Source organism: Culex quinquefasciatus, chromosome 3 (assembly GCF_015732765.1).
Source record: "Culex quinquefasciatus strain JHB chromosome 3, VPISU_Cqui_1.0_pri_paternal, whole genome shotgun sequence".
In the NCBI taxonomy this organism is placed as follows: Eukaryota; Metazoa; Arthropoda; class Insecta; order Diptera; family Culicidae; genus Culex; species Culex quinquefasciatus.
This window is the reverse complement of record NC_051863.1, coordinates 166,085,783-166,104,664: the sequence shown is the minus strand read 5'-3', so window position 1 is coordinate 166,104,664 and position 18,882 is coordinate 166,085,783. Positions and strand designations below refer to the sequence as shown.

The 18,882-nt window shown below is 40.0% G+C and overlaps 1 protein-coding gene across 1 annotated transcript in view; it reads left to right on the top strand.

Annotated features, from left to right (window-relative positions):
- The first annotated feature begins 270 nt into the window (after positions 1-270).
- The window catches only part of LOC6043701, a 42,034-nt gene continuing 23,422 nt past the window's right edge, over positions 271-18,882 (top strand). The window contains 2 exon segments of the mRNA XM_038261334.1: positions 271-435; positions 937-1,278. Of these exon segments, the coding sequence (XP_038117262.1) occupies positions 1,121-1,278 (158 nt within the window). The 5' untranslated portion in view covers positions 271-435; positions 937-1,120.

The following is an 18,882-nucleotide window of genomic DNA, read 5'->3' as shown; positions in this document are numbered from 1 at the left end:
TACAAGTACCCGGCGTGTGCGCTAACTAAGCTAATACAACATTTAAAAAGTATTCTCTCCGGGCGACCGTTCTCTTTCACTCGCACCTCAAGCCCCCGCGCGCTGTCTATACGGTGTGTAGAAATTGGTCAGTCGATGAATGGACGCGCACGCTCAAGAGTGAATGGTGTTCATTGAGTGAACCTCCGTTTTGTTTGCTGTGTTGTGTGTATTGAGCGTACTGAGACTGGTGCGCGCGCGCAAGTGCTTGACAATGGCAATAGAATTACTCGAGTAGTTCAGTTACGTTAATCAGCTCGAACAGTGCGCACGCACAACGGAAGTCGTTCCCGCTTCTTGGAAGAATACTCTGAGCTCTCACAGGTTATACAGCTGAAGAATTATTGTGCCTGGTGTAACTTCTAGTGTAGAATAAAAGTTTCGCAAGTGTTTTTGGTAGGTTTTTTTTGTATGGCATTTCAGTGTGATTTGTGGCAAGTTTTTTTTGTGAAATGGTCGTGAATTTCGAATAGTGTCGATACATTTGTCTTATCCAACAGCCATTACCATTCACGCTCCTCTGGAGACTCCTTAACGTTAATGCGTTTGAGTGTTGCAAGTGACTATTACCCGTCGGAGGGGCGAAAGTTGCTAGTTTTTAATTGATGAAAGTGTTTGATTTGAATAAATAAATCAGCAAAGCGCAAACGGTGTCTCCTCGTTGGACCAATACGCCGAGACCAGAGACATTGCGAGGAGCGTGAGGCAACTCGTCTATTTACTCATATCATCAACGAGCAAGTGTCCACACTACTCCCCCTTCTTCCCCTAACTTCAGGTGTTTGTTTTCCTCCCCCGTACTCCGCACTCTGCCTGTTTGAATACCTGTTCGCGCCAACGTAATTTTAACGATTTAGTGGTCGCGCACATAACTAGTTGCATTTGTGCCTTTTACAGAATTGGTTTAATCGCCGCGCAAGGAATTGCGATCATCTCCCCCTCTGTGAAACCGCAAACAGTGATCACGTAACGCCCACCTCCTCATAACGGCCGTGCGTTACGATAGTTCAGAAGAGAGAAGATCAAGTGTAACCCCCCCCATCCCCACCCAGAACAAAAAAGAAAGAAAGATCCCCCCAAAATGAGCGTGGTGGCCATGGAACGCAACAACGATCTGTCGCTGACGGACGAGAAAAAGATCGCCAACACGCCGGTCATGGAGTTCTACCGCGGCAAGAACGTCCTGGTGACCGGCGGCACGGGCTTCATCGGGCGGCTCCTGATCGAGAAGTTGCTCAGGTGAGTCGCACATCAATACCTACAGTCCAACATCGTAATCGACCACAAATTATGGCCTAATGGCCACCTTGTGCGCTGGCCCGTTCGGGGCCAACCTTGGAGCAGGGGGTGCTGCCTAATGTGATTGTGCGGGATTCAATTAAGGAGTGTACTTTATGTTTGATAACTGAACGCTGGACAGCAGGTGACGCGTTGTTTTCACCAACTCACCTGGGCGAAGACGGTCGAAGAAGCTAGAAAGATCGCATCTATTGGAGATGGAAGATTTACGAGAGAATTAAAAACCAGAGGAGTCGTTTTGCATATGTGATGATTTCAAATGTGTCAAAGGGTGCAAGCGGAGGCAGGGTAACCTTCCGTGACGCAAATCGGAACAAGTAGAATAAATTTGTTTAATGATGATTGTAATGAAAATCTTACGTTACTTTTGCTGGCGTATATAGTTGCTACAAACTCTCGAAAGATTAGCTAACTTTGAAAAAGGATTATTTACTACTTTGGCTCTCCACACAAATGGTGCAACATGATTTGTCTTGAAACGCAAATTATTATTAAAATAATTGAAAATATTTTCACGTATTTTGGAAGCCAGAAAATTTGTTTGAAACATTCTCAAGATTTGTGAAAAGTTAAACTTTTCTTGGCACTTTTCCAAACAGAATCGAAGGTGAAGTTAAGATCATTAAATGAAATAAAATGAAATGAGGATGAAATTTTAAATTTTGAGACACGTAAAGTTTCACAAAAAAAACACAACAAACTGTATTTTTTCTAGGAAACTCATCTTTTTACAAATTTTTAACACGTTACTTTATGAGTGGAGCAACTATGATTGTGTTTTTCTCAGCTTTCTAGTTCTAGTTCTAGTATCGGACAAAATTTTAATTCTATATTCACCTTGATTTTGAACTTATCTTTCTTATTTTCACAGCGATGTTTTGAAACTTTTTAATTCCTATTCCTTCTATATTGGGTCGAATAATCAATAGGCAATTAAACATTTTATATTAACAAAACATCAAAATTTCAGCGGTAGTAGACATGCACTCAACTGAAAATATTTTAAAATGTGTTTTCGTGCGTTTACAATCACTTTAGAACCAAGTTGAAATTTTTTGATATCAAACTGAAAACTTTTTTGGTTTCTTCGGTACGCCCAAAGAAGCCATTTTGCATCATTAGTTCGTCCATATCATTTTCCATACAAATTTGGCAGCTGTCCATACAAAAATGATATGTGAAAATTCAAAAATCAGCATCTTTTGACGGATTTTTTTGATCGATTTGGTGACTTCGGCAAAGTTGTAGGTATGGATAAGGACTACACTGAAAAAAATTATACACGGTAAAAAAATATGTGATATTTAATTTCACTTTTTGTCACTAAAACAAGATTTGCAAAAAACGTTATTTTTATTTTTTTCTGATATGTTTTAGAGGACATCAAATGCCAACTTTCCAGAAATTTCCAGAATGGGCAAAACATCTTTGACCGAGTTATGATTTTTGGAATCATTACTGATTTTTTCAATAAATCGAAATATTGATCGCAAAAATTTTTCAACTTCAATTTTCGATGTAAAATCAAATTTGCAATCAAAAAGTACTCTAGTGAAATTTTGATAAATTGCACCATTTGCAAGTTATAGCCATTTTTAGGTAACTTTTTTCAAAATAGTCGCAGTTTTTTATATTTTTGAATAAGTGAACATGTTTGCCTACTCTTGAAAAAAAAATATTTTTGAAAGGCTAAGAAAATTCTATATATTTTGCTTTTTTGAACTTTGTTGATACGACCCTCAATTTCTGAGATATTGCCATGCAAAGGTTAAAAAACTGGAAAATTGATGTTTTCTAAGTCTCCTCCAAACAACTCACCATTTTGTAATGTCGATATCTCAGCAACTAATGTTCAGATTTACAATTTTAAATTATGAAACATTTGTGAAATTTTCTGATCTTTTCGAAAACAATATTTTCATTTTTTTAAATCAAGACTAACATTTGAAGTGGACCAAACATTAAATATTACGCCCTTTTAAAATGTTAGTCTTGATTTTAATTTTTTTCGAAAAATTTTACGAATGTTTCATATTTTAACATTGTAAATCGGACCATTAATTGCTGAGATATCGACATTAGAAAATGGTGAGTTGTTTGGGTGAGATTAAGAAAACATCAATTTTCCTGTTTCTTTACCTCAATGCGGCTGTATCTCAGCAACCCAACGCCCAATCTTCAATGTCTCTTAGATAATTTTATAGCAAATTTTCTGAACTTTTCAAAAAAATTGAAATGGTCACTCATGGTCAATATTTTAAAAAATCGAAAAACTGCAAATATTTCGCTAAAATCAAACTTTTGGTGGCTTTATCTTGAAAACAGAGCTTTTATCAAAAAATGTGTAAAGTACTTTTTGATTGGAAATTTAATTTTACATAAAAAATACGTCACATTTTTTTGCATGAAATTTGTTTTTTTTTGCCTTCCTCACCTTACTGAGGAAAGGCTATAAAATCACTCGAAAAATGAACTTCTTAATTCGACCTCGTAGACCCACCTTCACGTATACCTAGCGACTCAGAATCATGTTCTGAGCAAATGTCTGTGTGGATGTGTGTAGGTGGGTGGACAAAAAAATTGTCACTCGATTATCTCCGGACTGGATGAACGGATTTTGACCGTATTAGTCTCATTCGATCCGTCTTTGGGTCCCATAGGTCTCTATTTAAAATCAGCTAGTTTAGTTAAGTACTTCAAAAGTTATGCTAAAAAAATGATTTTGGCGTATGTCAGGAAGATTGTAAAAAGGGTGGTTTTTGCAAGAAATCCTATCATGTTATACATTTTCAGAAAGGTATTAAGAAGACCTTTCCTATGAGCCCAAAACATTGAAGATCTGACAACCCTATCAAAAGTTATTAGCACTTAAGTGTTATTTATACACCTTTTGGAGGCCGGATCTCAGATATTTCAGTAAAAATTATGTCCGGGTCCATCATGCGACCCATCGTTAGTTAGATAATCAAAAGACCTTTCAAATGAGCCTAAAACATCAAGGATCTGACAACCCTATCAAAAGTTATTAGCACTTAAGTGTTATTTATGAACTTTTTGGAGGCCGGATCTGAGATATTGTGATAAAAATATTGCCTGAATCTTCCATGTAAAATTTCGTTGGATAAGTTTTTTTTTATCATACCTTGCCGATGAGCCAGAAAAATTGAAGGTCTGCGAACCCTATCAAAAGAAATCAGTAATAAAATTGATTTGTTAAACATGTTAAGGGAATGTTGCTATTTTTACTGAATGTATTGACTTTATGAATGTGAGGAAAGCACCAGCCACCTAAAGGTGGATTAAGTATCGTTTTTCTTCGAAAATCACTATTTTTTCAAAAATGCATGACTCGGCGGCAGGTTTTTAGACCATGTTTTTCTATGGCTCAAAAGTTGCGGGGTTTTGTCCCCTAAAACATATCAAAAAATCTCGAAAATAAAAAAAAATACGTATTTTGGGAAATTTACTTTTTGTAAAAAAAAATGATTAAAAATCTGCAATTTTTATTCCATGTACCTATTTTTTCTTAATAGTCCTCAACAATGGGACTGGTCCATTCGGCAGAATGACGGTCGGCGGAATGACGTTCGGCAGACAACCAGAAGGCAGAAAAGGTTATTCGGCAGACAAACATTCGGCAGAAAGTACATTCGGCGGAAAAGTACGAATGGCAGAAAAATGTTCGGCAGAAAAGGTCAAATGGCAGACAGGGTCATTTGGCGGAACGTCGATTGGCAGAAAAGCACATAAGGCAGAAAGGTTCATATGGCAGAAAAGTACAGAAGGCAGACAAACAAATGGCAGAAAAGATCATTAAGCAGAATATATCATAAGGCAGAATATTATTTGGCAGACAAAGTCATTTTTGTCTAACTTCCTACCAGCAACTTTATCGAGACAGGACCCAGTGAGACAACCTGGACTGAGCTTACGACTTAACCTGTAGGTCCGACGGGGGCCAACATTCAATTTCCCGTCTGACGGAAGGCGTGACCAGACAAATCTTTAAAAGGGCATAAAATTTCCGATCTTTTGATACCCATACATCTATGTTTTCTATAAAACCCACGTTTTTAAATACCTGGGCTTTTTGCCCAGTTTGATCCACGAGAAAAAAAATTACGAAAGTCCATACATTTTTGGCAGATTGCTCAAACGAAACCATAACAACGTTTTTGCGTTTGTATTTAAAAACGTGGGTTTTATAGAAAACCTTGATGTATGGGTATCAAAAGATCGGAAATTGTATGCCCTTTCCAATGCCACAGAGATTGACTTGTGAATCGTGGACCGGTTCGGATGCCGGCGGATTTTCCGACGACGAAATTTCGGGTTTAAACGAAATTCCAACGAAAAATCTATTCTATCGATACAAAGACTCCCAAAACGGTGTTATACCCACAATTAGCAATTCTATGGTAATATATTGACGTTCAGTTAAATTAAATGTTTGCAAAACTAAGTTTAGATAAGTTTTATATAGAATTTCCAGAGTTATTTAAACTTTCATACTAAGTAAGTAGTAAACTTGATATTCAATCCAAATTATTTTTAATCAGTCAAGGATGCCTATTTGGAGTTGGGAGACTGGAATTATGGTGATTTATCAACAAATAACTTTATTTATGTTAATTTTTCGAAAGGTGTACAAACTTTTGTTGCACCTTTTTTATTTCTGTAATAGTATTAGTTATATAACTTTTTATGGAAATCATCTTTTCATGAGCTTTTTATAGCAAAATGTTCGGCATGAGTTTCTGAATAAAACGTAGTACTAGGTTTTTGTCAAACTTTTAATTGTTTATATGTTTCATCACAAAATGTGTATAGTGCCCAAGGGGTGTAAATATTTTTTTTACATACAGTACTTTCTTTTAATGTGTACCAACATTGACCAAAATATGACATCGGTATTACGTCTACAGCCCGAGTTATTCAACTGTCTCATTATGGCTTGGCAGGAACAATGAGACACTCTACGAAAATCAATTATTTTCTAATAAAATGTCATGTTTTAGTATTGTTCCGTTGCAGGTAACTTGCCTTAATTATTTTAAAGCAATTTTACCAACTTGAAACTTTAATTAACAAAAGTTATACCAAAAAGTATTAGAATTTTGTAAAATCCATATATTTATACCAAAAAACTTTATATTTTTTGTTAAATGGAGTTAAAACTCAATAAATTTGCCAAAAATCACTTTCAATTGTAGTGAATGAGTGCGGCAGAGAGAAGAGAGAGAGAGAGAGAATAAAACGAGAGAGTACGTGTAGGAAATGAGAGAGAGATTAGCCGAGAGAGGAGTTGATGTTGTATGCGTGAATGAGCGAAAAATAAATCAGTCGTGTGTTTTGTTTGAGCGTGAACAGACGTGTTTTGTATTCATCCGAAATCTTGGCAAAGTCTCGGGAAAATAAAGGTGAAAGTCACGACAATGGCGCAGTGCTCCCGCCGCGATTTTATACAAAAAAAGGAAAAGTTTCATGAGTGCGTTTTATTTCGAGTGATTTTGTGTTTCTGTTGCTGTGGTTCTTGGCTACTGTGATAGCGTCGGCGTCCTGGCTGCTGTGTAGTGACAGGCAAGATGGCGTCAGCGTCCCTTGTCGGTTGTAAAAAAAATAAGTTCTTTTTGCCGTTACCGGCTGCTAGAGATCCTGAACAGGTTTGTAAATGTTTTTATCGGCAGCGTGTTAAAGGAAGAAAAAAAAACAAACAAGACGCCATCATTTTTAGTTTCATTTTCCCTGTTAAGGTAAGACAGTAGAATGTTTGGTCGATGTAGGGCCGACTCGTGTGACGATCTCCATATAATGAATGCTACACTGTCGGACTGATGTTGGGCTGATGTCAGACGTAATTTTATAGTTTTTGTAGAACCACCACAGAATGGAAAGGTTAAGTTGAAAGTTTATTCGTTGAATTTTGTTGTTTAATCAATAATAAGAGGTGGATGTGTGATTTTTTTAGGAGAATTTCGTTCTATTCAGAGATGTTTTTATGTCATGGTACATATATACTGTGTCCTGGCTTTGGAAGTTTAAGTTGTTTTTGAATAAGAAAAAAATGTATAAGGTTTGAAAGAAATTGCACAAACTGGTTTATGAAAATACTTGATTGAATACTCTTAATATAAAATTGTCTTTGGAAAATTTAGAGTAGTTTTGAAGACCTTTTGCTTAATACGTTTTGAAAGGCGCTTAACAGTTGAACGAGTTGTTTTTGATATAGAGTAATGTTCAAATGAAACAAAAACGGAATCGAGTGCAGTAGAAAAAGAAAATGCTGATTGATTTAAATGAGAGGATGAAGCGTGATTGTTTAATTGTTAAAGCCTTGAAAGGGTGAAGCGTGATTGTTGGAGTTTTGGAGCTTGAGTCCTCCGTGAGGGTAGAGCGTGATTGATGGATTTTTGAGCTTGAGTCCCCTGAGAGGGTAGAGCGTAGTTGTTGCAGTTTTGAAGCTTGAGTCCCCTGCGAGGGTAGAGCGTGATTGTTGGAGTTTTGGAGCTTGAGTCCCCTGTGAGGGTAGAGCATGATTGATGGATTTTTGAAGCTTGAGTCCCCTGCGAGGGTAGAGCATGATTGATGGATTGTCGAGCTTGAGTCCCCTGCGAGGGTAGAGCATGATTGTTGGAGTTTGGGAGCTTGAGTCCCCCGGGAGGGTAGAGCGTGATTGATGGATTTTTGAGCTTGAGTCCCCTGAGAGGGTAGAGCGTGCTTGATGGATTTTTGAGCTTGAGTCCCCTGAGAGGGTAGAGCGTAGTTGTTGCAGTTTTGAAGCTTGGGTCCCCTGCGAGGGTAGAGCGTAATTGTTAGAGTTTTGGAGCTTGAGTCCCCCGTGAAGGTAGAGCGAGATCGATGGATTTTTGAGCTTGAGTCCCCTGAGAGGGTAGAGCGTGCTTGATGGATTTTTGAAGCTTGAGTCCCCTGCGAGGGTAGAGCATGATTGATGGATTGTCGAGCTTGAGTCCCCTGCGAGGGTAGAGCATGATTGTTGGAGTTTGGGAGCTTGAGTCCCCCGGGAGGGTAGAGCGTGATTGATGGATTTTTGAGCTTGAGTCCCCTGAGAGGGTAGAGCGTAGTTGTTGCAGTTTTGAAGCTTGGGTCCCCTGCGAGGGTAGAGCGTGATTGTTGGAGTTTTGGAGCTTGAGTCCCCTGTGAGGGTAGAGCATGATTGATGGATTGTCGAGCTTGAGTCCCCTGCGAGGGTAGAGCATGATTGTTGGAGTTTTGGAGCTTGAGTCCCCGGGAGGGTAGAGCGTGATTGATGGATTTTTGAGCTTGAGTCCCCTGAGAGGGTAGAGCGTAGTTGTTGCAGTTTTGAAGCTTGGGTCCCCTGCGAGGGTAGAGCGTGATTGTTGGAGTTTTGGAGCTTGAGTCCCCTGTGAGGGTAGAGCATGATTGATGGATTGTCGAGCTTGAGTCCCCCGTGAGGGTAGAGCGAGTTGATGGATTTTTGAGCTTGAGTCCCCTGAGAGGGTAGAGCGTGCTTGATGGATTTTTGAAGCTTGAGTCCCCTGCGAGGGTAGAGCATGATTGATGGATTGTCGAGCTTGAGTCCCCTGCGAGGGTAGAGCATGATTGTTGGAGTTTTGGAGCTTGAGTCCCCCGGGAGGGTAGAGCGTGATTGATGGATTTTTGAGCTTGAGTCCCCTGAGAGGGTAGAGCGTAGTTGTTGCAGTTTTGAAGCTTGGGTCCCCTGCGAGGGTAGAGCGTGATTGTTGGAGTTTTGGAGCTTGAGTCCCCCGGGAGGGTAGAGCGTGATTGATGGATTTTTGAGCTTGAGTCCCCTGAGAGGGTAGAGCGTAGTTATTGCAGTTTTGAAGCTTGAGTCCCCTGCGAGGGTAGAGCGTGATTGTTGGAGTTTTGGAGCTTGAGTCCCCTGTGAGGGTAGAGCATGATTGATGGATTGTCGAGCTTGAGTCCCCTGCGAGGGTAGAGCATGATTGTTGGAGTTTGGGAGCTTGAGTCCCCCGGGAGGGTAGAGCGTGATTGATGGATTTTTGAGCTTGAGTCCCCTGAGAGGGTAGAGCGTAGTTGTTGCAGTTTTGAAGCTTGGGTCCCCTGCGAGGGTAGAGCGTGATTGTTGGAGTTTTGGAGCTTGAGTCCCCTGTGAGGGTAGAGCATGATTGATGGATTTTTGAGCTTGAGTCCCCTGAGAGGGTAGAGCGTGCTTGATGGATTTTTGAGCTTGAGTCCCCTGAGAGGGTAGAGCGTAGTTATTGCAGTTTTGAAGCTTGAGTCCCCTGCGAGGGTAGAGCGTGATTGTTGGAGTTTTGGAGCTTGAGTCCCCTGTGAGGGTAGAGCATGATTGATGGATTGTCGAGCTTGAGTCCCCTGCGAGGGTAGAGCATGATTGTTGGAGTTTTGGAACTTGAGTCCCCCGGGAGGGTAGAGCGTGATTGATGGATTTTTGAGCTTGAGTCCCCTGAGAGGGTAGAGCGTGCTTGATGGATTTTTGAGCTTGAGTCCCCTGAGAGGGTAGAGCGTAGTTATTGCAGTTTTGAAGCTTGAGTCCCCTGCGAGGGTAGAGCGTGATTGTTGGAGTTTTGGAGCTTGAGTCCCCCGTGAGGGTAGAGCGTGATTGATGGATTTTTGAGCTTGAGTCCCCTGAGAGGGTAGAGCGTGATTGTTGCAGTTTTGGAGCTTGAGTCCCCTGTGAGGGTAGAGCATGATTGATGGATTGTCGAGCTTGAGTCCCCTGCGAGGGTAGAGCATGATTGTTGGAGTTTTGGAGCTTGAGTCTCCCGGGAGGGTAGAGCGTGATTGATGGATTTTTGAGCTTGAGTCCCCTGAGAGGGTAGAGCGTAGTTGTTGCAGTTTTGAAGCTTGAGTTCCCTGCGAGGGTAGAGCGTGATTGTTGGAGTTTTGGAGCTTGAGTCCCTTGTGAGGGTAGAGCGTGATTGATGGATTTTTGAGCTTGAGTCCCCTGAGAGGGTAGAGCGTGATTGTTGCAGTTTTGGAGCTTGAGTCCCCTGTGAGGGTAGAGCATGATTGATGGATTGTCGAGCTTGAGTCCCCCGTGAGGGTAGAGCGAGTTGATGGATTTTTGAGCTTGAGTCCCCTGAGAGGGTAGAGCGTGCTTGATGGATTTTTGAGCTTGAGTCCCCTGAGAGGGTAGAGCGTAGTTATTGCAGTTTTGAAGCTTGAGTCCCCTGCGAGGGTAGAGCGTGATTGTTGGAGTTTTGGAGCTTGAGTCCCCCGTGAGGGTAGAGCGTGATTGATGGATTTTTGAGCTTGAGTCCCCTGAGAGGGTAGAGCGTGATTGTTGCAGTTTTGGAGCTTGAGTCCCCTGTGAGGGTAGAGCATGATTGATGGATTGTCGAGCTTGAGTCCCCTGCGAGGGTAGAGCATGATTGTTGGAGTTTTGGAGCTTGAGTCTCCCGGGAGGGTAGAGCGTGAATGATGGATTTTTGAGCTTGAGTCCCCTGAGAGGGTAGAGCGTAGTTGTTGCAGTTTTGAAGCTTGAGTTCCCTGCGAGGGTAGAGCGTGATTGTTGGAGTTTTGGAGCTTGAGTCCCTTGTGAGGGTAGAGCGTGATTGATGGATTTTTGAGCTTGAGTCCCCTGAGAGGGTAGAGCGTGATTGTTGCAGTTTTGTAGCTTGAGTCCCCTGTGAGGGTAGAGCATGATTGATGGATTGTCGAGCTTGAGTCCCCCGTGAGGGTAGAGCGAGTTGATGGATTTTTGAGCTTGAGTCCCCTGAGAGGGTAGAGCGTGCTTGATGGATTTTTGAGCTTGAGTCCCCTGAGAGGGTAGAGCGTAGTTATTGCAGTTTTGAAGCTTGAGTCCCCTGCGAGGGTAGAGCGTGATTGTTGGAGTTTTGGAGCTTGAGTCCCCTGTGAGGGTAGAGCATGATTGATGGATTGTCGAGCTTGAGTCCCCTGCGAGGGTAGAGCATGATTGTTGGAGTTTTGGAGCTTGAGTCCCCTGTGAGGGTAGAGCATGATTGATGGATTGTCGAGCTTGAGTCCCCTGCGAGGGTAGAGCATGATTGTTGGAGTTTTGGAGCTTGAGTCCCCTGTGAGGGTAGAGCGTGATTGTTGGAGTTTTGGAGCTTGAGTCCCCTGTGAGGGTAGAGCATGATTGATGGATTTTTTGAGCTTGAATCCCCTACGAGGGTAGAGCTTAATTGTTGGAATTTTAGAGCTTGAGTCCCCTGTGAGGGAAGAGCGTGTAGTAATTGTTGTAACATTAAGCTTGGGTCCCCTGCGAGGGTAGAGCGTAATTGTTAGAGTTTTGGAGCTTGAGTCCCCCGTGAAGGTAGAGCGAGATTGATGGATTTTTGAGCTTGAGTCCCCTGAGAGGGTAGAGCGTGCTTGATGGATTTTTGAGCTTGAGTCCCCTGAGAGGGTAGAGCGTGATTGTTGGAGTTTTGGAGCTTGAGTCCCCTGTGAGGGTAGAGCATGATTGATGGATTTTTTGAGCTTGAATCCCCTACGAGGGTAGAGCTTAATTGTTGGAATTTTAGAGCTTGAGTCCCCTGTGAGGGAAGAGCGTGTAGTGATTGTTGGAACATTGAGCTTGGGTCCTATGAGAAGGTAGAGCGTAGTTGTTGCAGTTTTGAAGCTTGGGTCCCCTGCGAGGGTAGAGCGTGATTGTTGGAGTTTTGGAGCTTGAGTCTCCCGGGAGGGTAGAGCGTGATTGATGGATTTTTGAGCTTGGGTCCCCTGAGAGGGTAGAGCGTGATTGTTGCAGTTTTGGAGCTTGAGTCCCCTGCGAGGGTAGAGCGTGATTGTTGGAGTTTTGGAGCTTGAGTCCCCTGTGAGGGTAGAGCATGATTGATGGATTTTTTGAGCTTGAATCCCCTACGTGGGTAGAGCTTAATTGTTGGAATTTTAGAGCTTGAGTCCCCTGTGAGGGAAGAGCGTGTAGTGATTGTTGGAACATTGAGCTTGGGTCCTATGAGAAGGTAGAGCGTAGTTGTCGCAGTTTTGAAGCTTGGGTCCCCTGCGAGGATAGAGCGTAATTGTTAGAGTTTTGGAGCTTGAGTCCCCCGTGAAGGTAGAGCGAGATTGATGGATTTTTGAGCTTGAGTCCCCTGAGAGGGTAGAGCGTGCTTGATGGATTTTTGAGCTTGAGTCCCCTGAGAGGGTAGAGCGTAGTTATTGCAGTTTTGAAGCTTGAGTCCCCTGCGAGGGTAGAGCGTGATTGTTGGAGTTTTGAGCTTGGCCTAAAAACCAAGGCCGGGACCGACATTTTATTCCCTCATCCGATGGAAGGTCGTAAAAAGGGTCATTGTACCCAGAAAAATATGCTTTATCGTTGTGAACAGTAATAACACAAATTAAGTCCCCGGAGAAGGGAAAGCGTGATTGTTGGAACTTTGAGCTTGAGTCCCTTAAGAGGGTGGAAACTGAAACTTTGAGCTTGTATACCTTCGAGAGGATGAAGCGTGTTAGAGGTTTTTAGGTTGAGTCCCCTTGAGAGGGAAGAGCGTGATGGAACTTTGAGCTTGTGTCAATTTGAAAGGGAAGAGCATGATGCTTCGAGTTTTGCCCTTGAGTCCCCTGAGAGGGCAGAGCGTGAATGTTGGAGTTTAAAGCTCTCAGTGAAAATTTAAGAGACGACAGACGAATAACCTTTAGATCTTAAAATTCAAAAGCAAAAAAAAAAGAAAACTTTGAACATAGATTGTTTTTGGATTTCAGTCTTTAAGAAGTGAATATTTAAGAGACGACAGGCTCTAAACCTTGAGACCTTAAATTTGAGCCAACGATTGAGATTACAGGTAATTTTAAAAAAACTGACCATATTTTTTTCTGATCTCGGTTATGAATAAAATATGGATAGGATCAATTGTTTGAAGTTGTAACAGAATTTTAGATTCTCATTCGTTCTGAAGTGACTATTTAGGCAACGATAGGTTCGTAACCAACAGGACTTTAATTTGACTTCATGATTGAATCTCAGGGAAGATGTAATAGAATATAAATATTATCAATTGATTGGAAAGTTATTTAGAAAATTTTGTAATTGACACTATCCTTTTTTTCGAGGTGATTTTATCTCATCGTGTGTGGAATAAGTGTAAGTACTCATTTAATGATGTGAATTTATAGTTACGAGCAAAAAAAAAAAAAAAAACAATTGGCAGAATTTCCAGATGTAAAATTATCGTGTTTTTTACAGTGAGATTCATATTTCTGGTATATTTTATCAATTAATTACACGAGGGCTGTAGAAGCTGTCGTTTTCTTTTTATTTCTTTAATTACAGGTATTCATGCTGACGTTTGGGCCTGTACGTGTTAGGATCAAGGAGACTGAAGAAGCATCTGCTGAAACTGGATTTTGCGATGCGTAGTGTTTCAAGATATCACAGATCACCAAGCAGAGCATTGGATGGTTGCTGAATATGTGTTTATGAGAAATCCACCGATTTTAAGCTTTCCTATAAAAAAAATAGAATAGCAAATTAAAAATTAAGAGTAGGGAAGGACGAGGATGTAGTGAATGAGTGCGGCAGAGAGAAGAGAGAGAGAGAGAATAAAACGAGAGAGTACGTGTAGGAAATGAGAGAGAGATTAGCCGAGAGAGGAGTTGATGTTGTATGCGTGAATGAGCGAAAAATAAATCAGTCGTGTGTTTTGTTTGAGCGTGAACAGACGTGTTTTGTATTCATCCGAAATCTTGGCAAAGTCTCGGGAAAATAAAGGTGAAAGTCACGACATCAATTAATATTTTGAAAGAGTTACATATAGTGCGTCCATCCCGGGAATTCCCGGGACAAAATTCCTGGGATTTTTCCAAAACTGGGAATTCCCGAATCCCGGGATTTTTATATTTTATCCCGGGAATCCCCGAAATCGGCAAAAAATATCAAATTTTGGTCTGGAAATTCAGATTTTGTTGTGGAAATAGATGAACAACGAATCAAAAATAAAAATAAAATATTAAGCATAATTTTACTTATAGAGAATAATGGTTAGATCCGTAAATTGCCTAGCGCTTGAAATATTTTCTCTTCACTTTTATATTCATGAATTTAAATTGAAAAAAAGTAATTTTAAATATTTTTTTATGAAACATCTTTGGCAACAAAGACGAATGTATCGAATCAGAACAGCTGTTTTAGTTTATTTTTTGCATAATGTTTTGATTTTTCTGATTGATTTCGGTTAAAACAGAAACAGAACAAAACAATTAGTACACCGATCTCCAAATTAATTGCTCTGAAATCTCGTGTACTTATTCAGTTTGTACTCCAGATTTTCTCCAGTTGGCGGTAGGGACATTAAGATAATTTGTAAAATATTGTTTGTTATGATTTTATTTGCTGTTTTTTTTTATTTGTTGTTTTAGACATTTTAAAAAATTGTTGAAGCTTTTCTGGTCATGTCATATAAAAAATTAAAAATATGTATTTATAAGAGACTTATTTAATTTGAATCACTCTGGATTAAAAATTTTGATACATTTAAAAACCAAAGCACAACAAAGAGCAAAAACTAATCTTTCAAGCTATCTAAAACGGCTATTCTTGTTCAGATTGAAGACTAGATTTTCACCAATGAACAGTATTGAGCTAAATCCATGATTTTTATCGCCCTAAGTTACATAGATTTTGAAAAGAAGAAAAATCAAAGTGTCTCATTGTTACCCATGGGCTGAAAGGAGTGATAAACAATAAGGTAGCCCTGGATTCTTGGTATATTCTTAATTTTGGCCAAACCAAATGAAAGGACATTGTAGCCCAACTCTTTCCTTATGAAACGTCAAAAAAAATCTGGAGAAATGTTAGTTTTGGTGTTTATGGCTGCCTATGAGCGAAAAACTAATTTTTGTCCATAATTTACTGTTACACCCCAGAATCAAACATTAATGAATAACTTTTCAAGGGAGCTTCCATAACCAAAGCCACTATTATGGCAGACGTGTATCGTGTAGACACACCTTTCCCCAAAATATGAGCCTGTTTGGTTGAAACTACTACTTGTGAGAGCCATTTTATCATTGTTCCCCGTGTCTCATTGATGACTACTCTACCCTAACCTACATTGTCGTGTTTGCCATTATCATTAGAATTGTGAAATTTTGTGCAGTACAAGTGAAAATTATTCCCAGTCAATCAATCGGAATTCTGAAACGGAATTCAATTCGAATCGATTACATATTCCGTGTCAAACGCAACAACCGATACGTACACGGAATAGGAGCGCTAGTTTATTGTAAACTTATGGTACGTTCGTTTAAAGAGCCGGTGCGGCACTGAGTGACGCACTCGTCGGTGCCAGTTTTGGTTCAATCGAACGTCATTTGTCAATGTGCGTGGAACTCGCATGAAACTGAAAAATATATTGAAAAGCACTAGAGTTTCAGTTCCAAGATGGCGGTGAAACTCGTGCGGAACTAGCGCGAGTTTCTTCAAACAAACACTTTGACAGCTCTGAGTGCGGCACTCAGTGCGAAACTAGCCCTCAAACGAACGTAGCATTATAGAAACAGACCCCCAAAATTCGATTTCAATACTGAGATATTCCACAAAAACCAAAAAAAAACTTCGTGCATTTTTGTCATTTTCCATATGAAAGAAGTTTGAAACTTGTCGTGCTATCTTGACACAGCCTGAAATTTGATGTAAGTGCGACAATTGGGTAATAAAGCCCTATGTAAATTTTTATGAACAATTGTAAAAAACACGATAAAAAACCATTTGTGATCACTTTTTTTTTATTTTAATGCAAAAAAAAAATATTGACAAGACAAATTTTTTTTGATGGATCAAGTAGGACCTTTCCTGTCAAGAAGGACAGTGAAGTTAATTTTTTAACTGGTGGATCAATTCTCAAATTTAGTTCTCGGCTTATCAGTCCCAGTAGCAAGTAAAACGAAAATTTTGTATTTTTATATATAATATCATTTTCAAGGGTTTTAAAAAAAAAATTGAATTAAAAATCCATTTTAAATCCTTTGCGGTCGTTGTACTCAGAAAAATAAGCTTTATCGTTATGACCAATAATATCACAAATTTAAACTTCATTTTAGGACCCAATTGGCCAAAGGGATTTCAGGTCAGAAAGCGTTTGACACAGATACGAGCTCGACTACCGTAAACCTTTTCAATTATATTTCGGGACTCCGGCAACCAAATTCAGCCAAACTTCGGGGCAATGCACAGAATGGTCAACCAAACATAACGTAATTGTTATTGTTTACATTGCGTGCTCTCGTTTTTGTTTATTCAAGATCAAACTTTAAAACTCGTTTTTCTCGGAACGTCAAATACGACGTACGACAAGACAGCACGACAGCGATAAATAATTGTAAAGAGAGGTTTGGATTATCTTAACGTGAAGACTTCCATCATTGTCATGATTTTTCGTTCAAAGATATAAATTTTGCGTCGCTTTCATTATTTTGACAAAATTCCTCCAACAAGTTGTTTAGAATAGTGCCCTACACATGCTGATTCCTTTTGGTAACGATTATCCCATTCCTTGAAAAGTTATGGAAATCGTCATTAATCAATGACTGCCAAGTAGGACGTCAATGACTGTGCCACCAAATTTTATAAATTTTGAAGCACATTTGATTTAGATCAAAAATTCTTTCAGTGGCTTCAAGAAGGTAACAACCGGCACATGCTGATTCCTTTTGGTGCTGAAATTCGTTAAATTGAATTTAATACAGAATCTATATATATAAAAAAATTCGACGGTTTTGTTCGAACGCGAATCAGTTCAATACGGAGCGTCGGATCGATGTGTTTTTTGTTGCGTTAGGTTCGTGTAAGCCCAAGGAAGGTTTATATGCTAAAAAATTTCCACTTTGGCCACTCTTGGAGCGATTCCGGAGCATCTGCAGATTGTATGGAAAAATGTACGTAAACTCAAATTTTGATCACAGGAGGCTGAATTAGCAAAAAGCAAAAACGAAAAAAGCAGAACGAAGTTTGTCGGGTAAGGCTTGTATTTTATAATGATGATGATCAATTTTCTTCGAAAATGATCAACGGCTTCACCTCAAGCTAAGAACCAGATTATCCGTTCGACGCAGTGATGGACGCAGAACTTTGCGGCTGTCATCATAGCCTGCCTGTCATCGACCATTGAACATAGTATGCTCTGTAGATTGTTCAACTGACAGATCACAGAAAAATCGAACTGGCGCAAAGTGCTGCGTCCACCACTGCGTCAAACGAATAATCTTGTTCTCACCTTTACCGTTTCAAACCTGTGGACATCTAGTTTCGAGTAGAAATCACGCAATAGAGAAACGCCAAGACAATGCTGAAGCTCGAACAAGTTATTTGTTTTGTATGATTGACCTGAAAACCGAAATTACAGCACATCACAATGGTCCTGAATAACAAAACCGTGCGTCGTCGCTAGAAAACCGCTTAACAATGTCGAAAAATATTGATATTTTGAATTTTGACGTCGTACGGTTGCACGGACGACAAACGATGGACGGACTCAGCAAGGTGTACAAAAGTGCCGCGAAAATGTGATCTTTTTGTACTTTGATTTTGAGTCTAAACAAATAGATTTATTAATTCATTATTGTTTTGTGTATTGTATTCGAACGTTTCCAACTAAGAAGAGATCCTGCCAAACAAAGCTTTCTGCCGAATGGTTTTCTGCTGAACGACTTATTCGGCCCAATGAGTTATTCTGCCATTTGTACTATTCCGCTCAACGACATCCTGCCAAACGACTTATTCGGCCTAACGAGTTATTCTGCCATTTGTACCATTCCGCCTAATGACATTCTGCCAATTGATTTTCTGCCGAACAAGCTTTTCTGCCAAACGTATTTTCTGCCGAATGACCTTTTCTGCCGAATGACCCATTCCGCCGATTGTTTTTCTGCCGTTCGGCTTTCCGCCGAATGTCATTCTGCCGAATAATTTTCTGCCGAATGGCCCAGTCCCCTCAACAATACCTACAACTTTGCCAAAGACACCAAATTGATCAGAAAACTCACTCAAAAGTTACAGTTGTTTGAATATTTACGTACCATTTTCGTATGGACAACAGCCAAAATTGTATAGAAACTTGTATGGGTGAACTCCACAAAGTTTGTGCCAAATAAAAAATACAAAAAAAAATAAAAATGGGCGAAATCGGCCGATTTCGTAGAGAGTTGCTCATTTACCCTGAAGGATCCATTTCACTCTTGTTCTAAACAAATTGTTAGATGACCGATTCTTAACAAAGCGTTGGATTTTTTTAAAAAAGTAGTCCAAGAAACGATCAGATACCGCAAAATCCAAGAAAATGAAAAAAAAGTTAGACTTTCATACTTATTTTTCCAAAAATTCTAGAATGTGAAAAAATTAGACTTCCCCTTATTATATTTTATAAGGATTACAGCTTTTATATGAAAACAAAGAAAGTTCGTAAAGGAACCTTGAACTCTATCGTTCGTTTCACAACTGAGAACAAAAGACAAATTAAAATATCCTTTAATTTACATAACCCACTGCTCAATAAGGAAATGGAGTGAGGATTTTTTTTCACGGCATGTTTCACGGGCAAGGCTGGCAATAGCGAACCAGATGAACGATAAAAGACTAACTCCGATTGGCGCATAAAATAAATC